We start from the raw sequence: 12,259 nt of genomic DNA, 5'->3' as shown, positions 1-12,259 counted from the left end.
TTTCTAAGCCTTTTTTGAGGGTGGAGAGATGTATGTGGACATGGAAGGGGGCTCCAATTCCAGATTAATTTAAGTTTAGCTGATTTGCTTCTCCTTTCTATTTGGATTGCTTTTTAGTTTTTAGTTGTTTGTAGTTTGGTTGCAGAGAGTGAGACCTGTTACCATTTATATTATTGGTCTATTTTCTTAGCTAGAGTACAGGAACTGTTCCCATGGTAACATTTTCTGGTGCACCTTTCCTTGGCTTTTCAAGGCTGCTTTGGGTGTGCTCCGTGGTGCTCTGTTAACCTTCATCATGCATATGCAGCATTTCTACAAACTACCTGTTTGTGGGGGGAGGTTATTTGTTTGGTTAGTTTTTTGCTAATTTAGAGTCTCTATTAGAGTATATTTGCTTCTATTATTGTGAATCTTAGTGCCAAAGAAAGGGAACAGACTGACAGCCCTGCTCTAACAAGGTACAGCAGAGTTCAAGCATCTTCACACCATCCTCCCTGTGAGCCTCATCTTAATCTGCTGGGCCATTTCCAGAGCCGAGAGAATTGTTTAGCTTCTTCACTCATCCATTAGTTGGCCTCTCTGCTGAGAACACGATGCTGGTTTTATGATGGGGGGCTCTGGTCAAGATTTTCCAAAGTGATTAGTGAGTTTGAAAGCCTCGCTTTTTGGGAGTTCAGCTACAGACACCTTAAAGGAGCTTGATTTTTGGATTACTGCTTTCTGGAAATCAGGCCTTTTAAGGTGTCTCTATGTGGACATCTGAAAACCGAAGCACCCTAAATCACTAGTCACTTTTGAAAATCTTGATCTAATGCACTGGGATAAGGATCGAGGTCCTGCAAACCAGCTACCTTATTTAACGCAGTCCATTGAGCAGACCTCAATATGAATTAAATCATCTTCCCCACTTCCTCTTAGACAAGTTACAGGTATTTCTCTTTTTTAATCTCTCTGGATGAGTCTTTCTCTCAGGACCCTCCCATTGCTCTAGACACAAGTGACAAATTTAGAAAATGAATTCTATTGCAACTGACATAAAAGACTAAGGAAGAATCATTAGTCTCCTTTTTAATCATCTGTAGTAATGAGTCTAGTAATGATTGCACCTGTCCCTCTTTTCATACAGTCCCCTTTTTTCATGCCGTTTAGTGTGAGATTTCCAGGGATCTGCTTTTTTTCTCACATTGTCCTAGTTGTCTGAAGACTTCTAAATAAATTATTCAATCATTTACTTCAACATCTTCACCAGAGCCAAAATATCAAGGCTACTGCATTGAATAAGAACTTGACAGGAGTGGCCAAATTTACTGACCCTTTGAGCCACATATGATAATCTTCAGAAGTTTGAGAGCTGCAAGACACACACAACCTTTACACATGCATTTTTTAAAAAGGTAACATCCTACTTACTGTATCACAGCTAATTACTGCTAGTGCTAGAGGTTTTGTGGGTATCCATCCTGGTTGTAAATCTTTGGAAATCTCATTGATATGTTGTCAAGGCAGCATAGAGGAAATGTTGATTTGTAGGTCTGCACAATGTTTCTATTTTATGAACTTCATCACAGACTAGAGGGATTCACAGCAGTATGTTGCGCAGAAAATTGAAATGAGTCACACACTAGTCTTCTTGAGTTGAGGAGACTTCATTCCTGGCACTTACTTCCAGAACTCAATTGTTGAGTATGATTTATGCATCATCTTTAGGTCCAATAGTTCCATTTCGACAGCAGATGTTTCTGTTCCCATGGTTTTGGGAATTGGACAACTGTCATTGATCACATCAATGATGAATGGGTTTACAAGAAAGGCAAAGCGGATCTCAGGGTTTGGCTATACTTGCAGCTGTACAGCGCTGGGAGTTACAGCTGTCTTCATACAGCTGTGTAGGGAAAGCGCTGCAACATGGCCACACTGACAGCTACCAGCACTGCAGTGTGGCCACATTTGCAGCATTTGCAGCGCTGTTGGGAGTGGTGCATTATGGGCAGCTATCCCACAGAGCACTTCTTCCCATTCTGGCACTGTGGGTTGTGGGAAGGGTGCGGAGGGTGTGGGTCATTCTGGTTCCTGTCCCAACGCCCCGTAATGCATCGCTTCACATCCCAGCAATGCCTGTGTTTCCGTCCACTCTTGGCGCCATCTTTGCATGGTTTCAGTGCAGCGCGATTCTGTGTTCCATTTTGGTCTGCGGGAAATGGAGCCCGAACTGCTGAGGAGTATGCTGACGAGTCTCGCCAGCACATCACGTTTGGCAGTTGAGCTATTCCTTAAGATCCAAGGTGATAGTGAAGAGTCCGATGATGATAGCGAGTCGCGTAAGGCGTACGACACGAAATTGCTTGTGGCATTCACAGACATGCTCAGCACCGTGGAATGCCGCTTTTGGGCTCGGGAAACAAGCACTGACTGGTGGGATCACATCGTCATGCAAGTCTAGGATGACGAGCAGTGGCTGCAGAACTTTCGGATGAGAAAAGCCACTTTCATGGGATTGTGTGAGGAGCTTGCCCCCACTCTGCGGAGCAAGGACACGAGATTGAGAGCTGCCCTGCCAGTGGAGAAGCGGGTGGCTATTTCAATCTGGAAGCTGGCAACTCCAGACAGCTACCGTTCGGTCGTGAACCAGTTTGGAGTGGGAAAGTCGACTGTTGGAATTGTCTTGATGCAAGTTTGCTGGGCCATTAATCGCATCCTGCTAAGAAGAACCATGACTCTGGGGAACGTGCAGGACATTCTGGATGGCTTTGCAAAAATTGGTTTCCCTAACTGTGGAGGGGTGATAGATGGGACGCATATTCCTATTCTGGCACGACTGCAGCTAGCATCCGAGTACGTTAATCGGAAGGGGTATTTCTCTATGATTCTTCAGGCGCTTGTGGATCACCGTGGGTGTTTCATTGACATTAACGCAGGCTGAACCAGAAAGGTGCATGATGCACGCATCTTTTGGAACACTGGCCTCTTCAGGAAGCTGCAGGCTGGGACTTTTTCCCCAGACTGGAAGATCACATTAGGGGACATTGAAATGCTCATTGTGATCCTTGGAGACCCTGCTTACCCGTTAATGCCATGGCTCATGAAACCGTACACAGGGAGCCTTGACAGCAGCAAGGAAAGGTTCAACTACAGGCTGAGCCAGTGCCGAATGACGGTTGAGTGTGCTTTTGGCCGTTTAAAGGGGCACTGGTGATCTCTGAATGGGAAGCTGGACTTGGGGGAAAGCAGCATCCCCGCGGTTATATCCGCGTGCTGTACCCTTCATAATATTTGTGAAGAGAAGGGTGAAAGATTCAGTCAGGCATGGACCTCCGAGGTTCAACACCTGGAGGCTGAATTTGCACAGCCAGAGAGCAGGGCTACTAGAGAGGCCCAGCACAGGGCTGCAAGGATTAGGGATGCCTTGAGGGAGGAGTTTGAGGCTGAAAACCAACAGTAATGTTTGCTGCCTTGCATGGGAGTGAAGTATAGTGGTTACAAGGTTAGAAGGAATCTGTGTTTCCTAAGCTGATTTGCAGTGCCTGTTTCTTTCTTGGGCTAAGGTATCTTTAACTTTCTGCAATAATAAAGACTGTTTTTAAAGCCAAAAATTAATTTATTGAAGACACACAACTTTTTTTGAATCTGAAAGGGCAAGGGGGTGGGTTGGGGAACTGTACAGTCACAGGTTCGCATATGTCCTCTCTGGAGTGCTGTGCAATGACTGCTGCACTTCAGAATGGCTATACTGCATGGTGATGGGGGCTGAGTGCAGAGGGTAAGGGTCGTAGTTCTCAGGGCTGGTTGGTGAACGTACAGATGTTGGAGGCAGCTGGTGGTGGTAAGAACCCAGATGCTGGAAGGGGGTGTGGAGCTAACATGGGGGCACAAGGGAAAGAGCTTTGGGACAAGGGCAGCGAGGGGGGCGGTGGCGGTAGTGCTCCGCCTGCATGGCTACAGGCGCCTGGAAAGAGTCCGCTTGGCGCTCCAGGATGCTTATCAGCCGCTCCGCACATTGCTTCCTTTGCGCTGTGTTTTCCTTGCGGATCCTGCTTTCCCTCTCCCTCCACTCCTGCACTTTTTGATTCTCTGTGAGAGATTGGTGCATCACTTCTTGCAGCATGTCCTCTTTGCTTTTTCGCGGCCTCTTCCGGAGGTTTTGTAGTCTCTCAGCCGGTGATAACGTGGACAGCCAAGATCTCAAGGCTGCATCTGTAAACGCAAAATGCAACACTTAACAAGGGCAGCACTGTTTATACCAGACAGAGTAATTCGCCCGCATTGAAGCAGGGCACATTAACAGTCTTCACAATAGCATAACTTTCCTATCCCAAAGAGAGCGCACATAACCCACAGGAGCCCCAAAATGGTGAGTAAGGGGGACTGACTGTTTCAGGGCTATGCTGGGGTTTCTGTGCATTGGGGAAAGCAAACAGCTGCGGGGGCACCTACACTGAACACTATCCCAACAGTTTCCACAGGAGTTTATCCTGGAAGATATCTCACTGCTGCGAGTCACCTGGGAAGCTCGGGAGGGTCTTCTACTGCAATGCGGATTCCGCCCTGGTCCCTATGCAGCTTGCCTGTGTGCAGCAATGGTCCCCCCACCCCCCGTGGCACAGTGGCGCGGATGCGTTAGCCTGACTGGGACAAGGACCACAGTGGCTCTCCCAATAAACCTGCGCAAGCGCATTGCCCATGCTCTGGCTGAGACTTTTGAAGAGATTACCGAGGCCGATTACTGCGATGTGATAGACCACATCAATGCGCTATTCCGCATCTAGGCATGCATGCAGCCCTAACCCTCCTTCCTCTCCCGAAAAATTTCCATCTTGAAAATAAAAGCCGCTTACCGGGAACCCGCTCCTCTGTTTGTCCTCCACCAAGTACCGGCTGCTGCGTCTGGCTGCCTTCCTCCTGGCTTGAGAAGAGCTCCTGGTTGCATGCCTCCAGGGACTCTGGGGTGTCTCCACCCACTTCAGTACCCTCACTCTCACTTTCCTCCTCCTCCTCCTCCTCCTCCTCCTCCTCCTCTCCCCGCTCTGAAGTGTCCATGGTGGTCCTCGGAGTGGAGGTGGGGTCACCCCCAAGTATCGCGTCCATCTCTTTGTAGAAATGGCAGGTCGTGGGGGCAGCACCGGAGCAGCAGTCTCCCTCACAGGCTTTGCAGTAGGCACTCCGCAGCTCCTTCACTTTAACCCTGCACCGCAGCGCGTCCTGGTCATGGCCCCTTTCCATCATGGCCCCTGATATCTGCCCATAGGTATCATAATTCCTACGGCTGGAGCGCAGCTGGGACTGCACAGCTTCCTCCCCCCAAACATTGATGAGGTCCAGCAACTCACTATTGCTCCATGCTGGGGCTCGTTTGCCGCATGAAGGCATGGTCACCTGGAAAGATTCACTGATTGCACTCCACACCTGGCTGAGCAAATAGGAAGGGGATTTTTCAAATTCCTGGGGAATTTAAAGGAGGGTCTGATGGTTGGTCACCTGAGGCCAGGGAAGTAGAGGTTGAACTGATGAGCAGAGTGGCTAGAATAGGCATTCTGGGATACCTCCAAATACCTCTGAAGGACAATAACAGCGCTTTTGGTGGGGGGAAGTAGAGAGAGATTAGCCACAGTAGAAGGATGGCATGAATCTTCCCCTTCTGTCGCTTCTCCTGGCCCTGGGATCTATTTGTTACTTAACAAGCTGAACTTTTGGTGAGGAAAGAGATTTTGACACAACCCAGCAGCCACTTCCTTGTGGGCCACCGTACTTGTTGAGAAATACTGTATTTAAAAAAATGGCATAGCATAGCAAATGTGTTTCATCAGGCATGTACTGGTCTTCACAGACAAGGTCAACTCCCACACTGCTGTCCTGGACAACACAGTATGGGGAGGAGGTGAGCAGCCCTCAGTGGTGACAGAACAGGTTAAGGACTATTTAGAAAAGCTGGACATGCAAAAGTCCATGGAGTCCAGATCTAATGAAGCCGAGGGTGCTGAGGGAATTGATGTGATTGCAGAGCCATTGACCATTATCTTTGAAAACTCGTGGTGATAGGGGGAGATCCCAGACAATTGGAAAAAGGCAAATATAGTGCCCATCTTTAAAAAAGGGAAGAAGGAGAACCCAGAGAACTACAGATGGGTCAGCTTCACCTCAGTCCATGGAAAAATGATGGAGCAGGTCCTTAAGGAAACCATTTTGAAGCACTTGAAGGAGAGGAAGGTGATCAGGAACAGTCAACCTGGATTCACCAAGGGCAGGTCATGCCTGACCAATCTGATTGCCTTCTATGATGAAAGCAGTGAACGTGATACATCTTGACTTTAGCAATGCTTTTGATATGGATTCCCACAGTATTCTTGCCAGCAAGTTAAAAAATATGGATTGAATGAATGGACTATAACGTGGATAGAAAGCTGGGTAGATTGTCGGGCTCAATGGGTAGTGATCAACGGCTGGATGTGTAGTTGGCAGCCAGTATCAAGTGGAATGCCCCAGGGGTCAGTCCTGGGGCTAGATTTGTTCAACATCTTTATTAACAATCTGGATGATGGGATATGGGTTGCAACCAAAGCAAGTTCGCAGATGCTGGGGAGAGAAGTAGATACACTGGAGGGTACGGATAGGGTCCAGCGTGACCTAGACAAACAGGAGAATTGGGCCAAAAGAAATCTGATGATGTTCAACAAGGACTAGTGCAGAGTCTTCCACTTCAGACGGAAGAATCCCATGCACTGCTACAGGCTGGGGTCTGACTGGCTAAGCAGCAGATCTGCAGAAAAGGATTTGGCGATTACAATGGATGAGAAGCTGGATATGAGTCAGCAGAGTGCCCTTCTTGCCAAGAAGGCTAACGGCATATTGGGCTGCATTAGTAGGAGTGTTGCCAGCAGATCAAGGGAAGTGGTTATTCCCCTCTATTTGGCACTGGCGAGACCACATCTGGAGTATTGCGTCCAGTTTTGGGCCCCTCACTACAGAAAGGATGCAGACAAATTGAAGAGAGTCCAGTGGAGGGCAACGAAAATAATCAGGGGGCTGGGGCACATGACTTATGAGGAGAGGCTGAGAGAACTGGGCTTGTTTAGTCTGCAGAAGAGAAGAGTAAGAGGGGATTTGATAGCAGCCTTCAGTGACCTGAAGGAGGGTTCCAAAGAGGATGGAGCTAGGCTCTTCTCAGTGGTGGCAGATGACAGAACAAGGAGCAATGGTCTCAAGTTGCAGTGTGGGAGGTCTAGGTTGTATATTAGGAAACACTATTTCACTAGGAGGGTGGTGAAGCACGGAAATGGGTTACCTAGGGAGGTGGCGGAATCTCCATCCTTAGAGGTTTTTAAGGCCCGGCTTGAGAAAGCCCTGGCTGGGATGATTTAGTTGGTGTTGGTCCTGCTTTGAGCAGGGGGTTGGACTAGATGACCTCATGAAGTTTCTTCCAAGCCTAATCTTCTATGGTTCTATGGTTTTACGGTTGATATAAATAGATACACCCCATTATGTATAGAGAGAGGCCTAGTTCCCGCTGAGTGTAGTGGCCTTACTTTTAGATTCTCAGCTCTCTACAAGCAATAGGAGTAGCTCCTTCTTTGTGAGTGAGTCTTCAGGGGCATTCCCAGTGTGGCTTCAGACAGTCATGGCCTATGTATCCTTAGCTGAATGTTTCACCTGAGCCTGTATAATAGTTTTTAAGGTTGGACCTTGCAGAAATATGCCTAGATGTATTTGCTGCTCTATTTTGTAGGAATACAGCCTCAAACCGGTCTCCCTGAGCATATTTCCTCACATATCTTCAGCTCAGACTCTTTTCTAAGTGTCATATTTGTGAGACGAGTATTGAATATCACTTTCTGCTGGGAGCAGGTTCTCAATATGTCCAATTTGATTTGGGGCTTCATTTAAACTTTATACATAGAATGGAATGAATTAGTGTCTGGAATCGGGGTGGGGGGGTTGTTGGGGAGGTCATTGACAGTGACAAGTGAAGCAGAATGTTATTGAACACAGAGAAAATCTTTGGTGCAGTCGATATTGAAGAGTCTCAGTTTAATATAGCATAATACCATACACAGCTCCTGCTCTGCAGAGTACGTTTGTACTAGATCTGAGCCCGTGTTCAAAGTACTGAAGAGAGCATGACAGCTGTGTATCTTATTCATAAACATGGCCTGTCAACTGTAGCCTTTTGGGAGCAGACTGCACTAGAGTCATTCAATTTGTTTTAAAAAAGTGCTCTTCCGTGCTGTCTAGCCCCTTAAAACAAAACAATTTACTCCATGTAAAAACAAGACTAAACTGTTTGCAGTTTTTTGTTTTAGCTGTGCTGGACTCAGAATCTGAGAGAGACAAGGTGGGTGAGGACATATCTTTCACTGGATCAACTTCTTTTTGGTGGAAAGGACAAACTTTGAACTTCACAGAGCTTCTCTTCAGGTCTGGAGAAGGTAAGCAAGAGTTTCACAGCTACATACAAGGTAGAAAAGATTGTTAAGCATAAGGGGTTCACACCTGTTGAAGGAGGCCACTTGAAGTGAACAATTCACTTCCTTGTAGCTATAGCACAAAGGAGGATGGTAGGCAGCAGGGTGTGTTATAATGAGCCATAAAACCAGTCTCTGTTAAGTTCATGATTTTTATTGTCTAGCAGTTATTGATTTAAGTTCTCAAAACTCATATTTAGAAGGTTTTGTGCAGGTTTCCTTTGAGAATGAGGCCTGAAAGCTCAGATATAGAGTTATCTCTTTATGAAAAGTTTTTACCCATCGGTGACAGAGTGTTTTTGTCTTTTAGCATTTTTCTGTGTGAGTACATTTTAGAACATAGTGATTTTCTGGTTTCATCCATATAGTTGTTGTGGCATTTAGTATACTGGATGAGGTGCATCACATGTTGTGATAGGCACATGTAGAACCCATGGATCTTGAAAGGTGTGTTGTGGAGTGCACTGATCCACCTAACAGTGGAGATGTGTCTGCAGGTTTTCCATCTGTTACTTTGGGGAAGGAGGGAAGAAACGGGTGGGGTTGTTGCAGGGACACCCCCTAGAATGGCATGCAGCTCATCATTTCTGTGGGATCTGACATGGAGCGGCTGTGCTCTCTGGTTCTCTGATACACTGGTTCTCTAGTACACTTGCCCCATATTCTAGGCAGGACTGACTCTATTTTTAGATAGAACATAAAGGAGGGAATGACCCAGGGGTCATTCCCATTTTTGTCTTTGCACCCCCGGCTGACCTCAGCCGACCTCAGCGAAGGTCAGCCAGGAGCACCCATGACAGCGGGAGACGGTACAGAACGACTGATAACCGTCATCTCATTGCTAATTTACAATGGTACAGCAGATGGTACAGAATGACTGGTAACCGTCTCTGCTACCTTGCAAAGGCAAATGAATGCTGCTGTGTAGCGCTGCAGTAACACCTCTGTCAGCAGCATCCAGTACACATATGGTGACAGTGACAAAAGGCAAAACGGGCTCCATGGTTGCCATGCTATGGCGTCTGCCAGTGCAATCTGGGGAAAAAGGGCGCGAAGTGATTGTCTGCCATTGCTTTCACAGAGGAAGGAATAAGTGACGGTAAATGGCAACGGCATTTACCCAGAATCACCCGTGACACTGTTTTTGCACCATCATGCATTGGGATCTTAACCCAGAATTCCAATGGGCGGGGGTGACTGCGGGACCTATGGGATAGCTATGAGATAGCTACCCACAATGCAACGCTCCAGAAATCGACACTAGCCTTGGTACATGGACACACACCACCGAATTATTGTGCTTAGTGTGACTGCGTGCATTCGACTTTATACAATCTGTTTTATAAAACCAGTTTATGCAAAATTGGAATAATCCTGTAGTGTAGACGTACCCTAAGCAGCAGAATCTAAGCAGCAGGGAGTAGACAAGACAAGTTAAGGGGCCGGAATTTCTATTTTTGAGCATCCAGTTCTTCCAGTGACTGCACTGGGAGATAGAGCTAGATTATGTATTTTTGAACACTAATGTAATTGCTATAGAAGAAGTATTTAGAATAGATCTCTCAGTGAACAGAATTTGCTTTTGGCATCAGTTTGCATATCTCATGAAATGCATCATTAAAAGAAAGCAAACAACTATGGGATTAAATAATTTATTACCATTGCTAAGATGAACACAGATACTTGATACCCAATTGTATGCAGAACTGTAAAAAAATAGTTTTAATACAGTATCAAAATTTACACAAGTGTAACGTCAAAAGACCAGTGTCCCTTGAATTAGCCCCTGCAGGTAAATACTACTGTTTTACTTCCCCCTCCCCACATATTATAGGAATACAACAATTTAAGTTTAATGATAAAACTGCTTGAGAGAAAAATATGGAAATGTAAGAAGCATTTTTTATACATATATAATAACTATTTTAAAAATGCCATGTTTCAAATTAACAGCCAGATTCTGCAGTCCTCACTCAAGGAAAAGGAATCAATAAGAGTTGTGCCTGAAAAAGGAATGCTGGATTGGAAGCCTTACAACTATGTTGAACGGTACCAAATAAAATGACAGAACAGATATAATTACCGCCACAAATTAATCCATAACAGTTTTCTGAAGACAGGAAGCTGATTTTACACTACCACATAAAAAAGGTTGCACAGCAGCCCAACTACATTCCACTAGCTACAAACCAGTAATACAACATATAACAAGCCCACAAAAAACAGAGGATATCACCTTTGAATCAAATTTTAGTAATCAAGAACAAACCCAAAACCTGGGAATTGTTGCATTCCTATTTTTTGATGCTCAGCTATGGTAAAAAGTTAAGCAACAGCATTCAGTCACAAGCCTGTCGCACATTCATACAAGAAAGTATTGTTGCATTTAGATATACAAGAAATACCTATCACAGCATTTCAATACACACAATCTAATGTTATACACATAGAAAAAAACAAACTAAGCACATCTAGGGCACCTCCTGGTCAAAACTCAGGCAATCTGAACAAGAGCTTTTAGCCTCAGAATAAATTAAAGACATGCTTTGAGAAGGATAAAAGTTTTCTTTGAAAGAACACTACAGTAGGCAAGGAAAGCTTTTCATAAAAGTAGTGCAATCTTTTAGACTCATATTTTAGCTAAATAAAACAGCATGTCTCTAAACTAAGTGGTTGAAATTAGCACTGGCAATTGGAAAATGCTCTCAGAAAAGAACTCTGATGGTGGTTTTGGTTTGAGGTCTTAAATATTGTTACCTCAGTGTTCTTTTCAAGGGATGGTGCCCATCAGGTATGTCTCCAGGAGGCATGCACCAAAGAGAATGAAAAATGTCTATCTTCACTTTCATTTAGAAAGAAATTGTGTTTTACTACATGTACTGTAGTTTTTGCTACACTACTAGCTGGTTAGGAAATTTTATGGTCTTTTAGCACCTCAAAATGCAAGTTATTCTAAAAAAAAAAAATAATTTCAGCTGCAAATTGCCTAAGCACCATTAACTAATACTGTAGACTGAAGTGTGAGCTACCAAGTAACTGACTTTCTTGTAACTGTGATGACTGAAGGCACAGTTTTTTGGTGTCTCTCCACTCTGGTGTAAAACTCCTGCTAAACCTAATGGAAAATTCATTCAGACTCAGTGAAGGTTCACTGTAACTATCTTTAAAAAAAATCATGTTCGTGTATCTCCTGCAGAATACCAATTATGCTTTAAATAAGAAGCTTTCAGATCTTTTCATTCTGAGTGTGTATTTTTGAATGACAATGCCATGGCTAAGAGGCAGAGTTTAACTATACAGTACACTGAAATGACAGTGCCAGGACTCTACGGTACATAACTGTTGTTTGAAAGACTTTAATGAAGAAGCTGGGCCAATTTTCAAAGCAGTAGTGTAGTCAAGAGTAAACAGAGTTTACCCACTTCTCAGTTGGAGAGTATGGAGTTTAGGTCAGTTTATCCACTTTTTTAAACCACTTCACCACTGTTTCGAAGAAGTCATGTATACTGCATGTAGACATCCTGTTGTCGGCTGAGAAGTTACTGTGGATAGAATAAGTTCCCTCTATCCGTCACTGGCTATTTAAATTCTATCTTCTGAGAGAGGTGACACTCAGGTCCTTTTACATAGGTCCCTTATATTGATTTCCTGACAAATGTTGTCTAATTCCAGGACATGAACCTGCAGCATCTCCAAGCTTCCGCCACACAACCTAAAGGCAAGTGATAGAAAGAGATGTCAGCTGTATCATCCAACCAAAAGTGGATTTGTGTATCTGTATGCAACACACACACACACACACACAC

General features: G+C 44.9%; 1 protein-coding gene across 4 annotated transcripts in view; it reads right to left on the bottom strand.

Moving 5' to 3' along the window:
• Nucleotides 1-10,124: 10,124 nt before the first annotated feature.
• CCDC85A (coiled-coil domain containing 85A) overlaps nucleotides 10,125-12,259 on the bottom strand; it is a 175,204-nt gene continuing 173,069 nt past the window's right edge. For all 4 annotated transcript variants that reach the window (XM_030557820.1, XM_030557821.1, XM_030557822.1 and 1 more), the window contains one exon: nucleotides 10,125-12,165. In XM_030557820.1, the coding sequence (XP_030413680.1) occupies nucleotides 12,076-12,165 (90 nt within the window). In that variant the 3' untranslated portion in view covers nucleotides 10,125-12,075. The remainder of the gene's footprint in view (nucleotides 12,166-12,259) is intronic.

Source organism: Gopherus evgoodei, chromosome 3 (genome assembly GCF_007399415.2).
Source record: "Gopherus evgoodei ecotype Sinaloan lineage chromosome 3, rGopEvg1_v1.p, whole genome shotgun sequence".
NCBI classification, from domain to species: domain Eukaryota; kingdom Metazoa; phylum Chordata; order Testudines; family Testudinidae; genus Gopherus; species Gopherus evgoodei.
The sequence above is the reverse complement of the archived record's forward strand: the minus strand, read 5'-3'. Positions and strand labels throughout refer to the sequence as shown.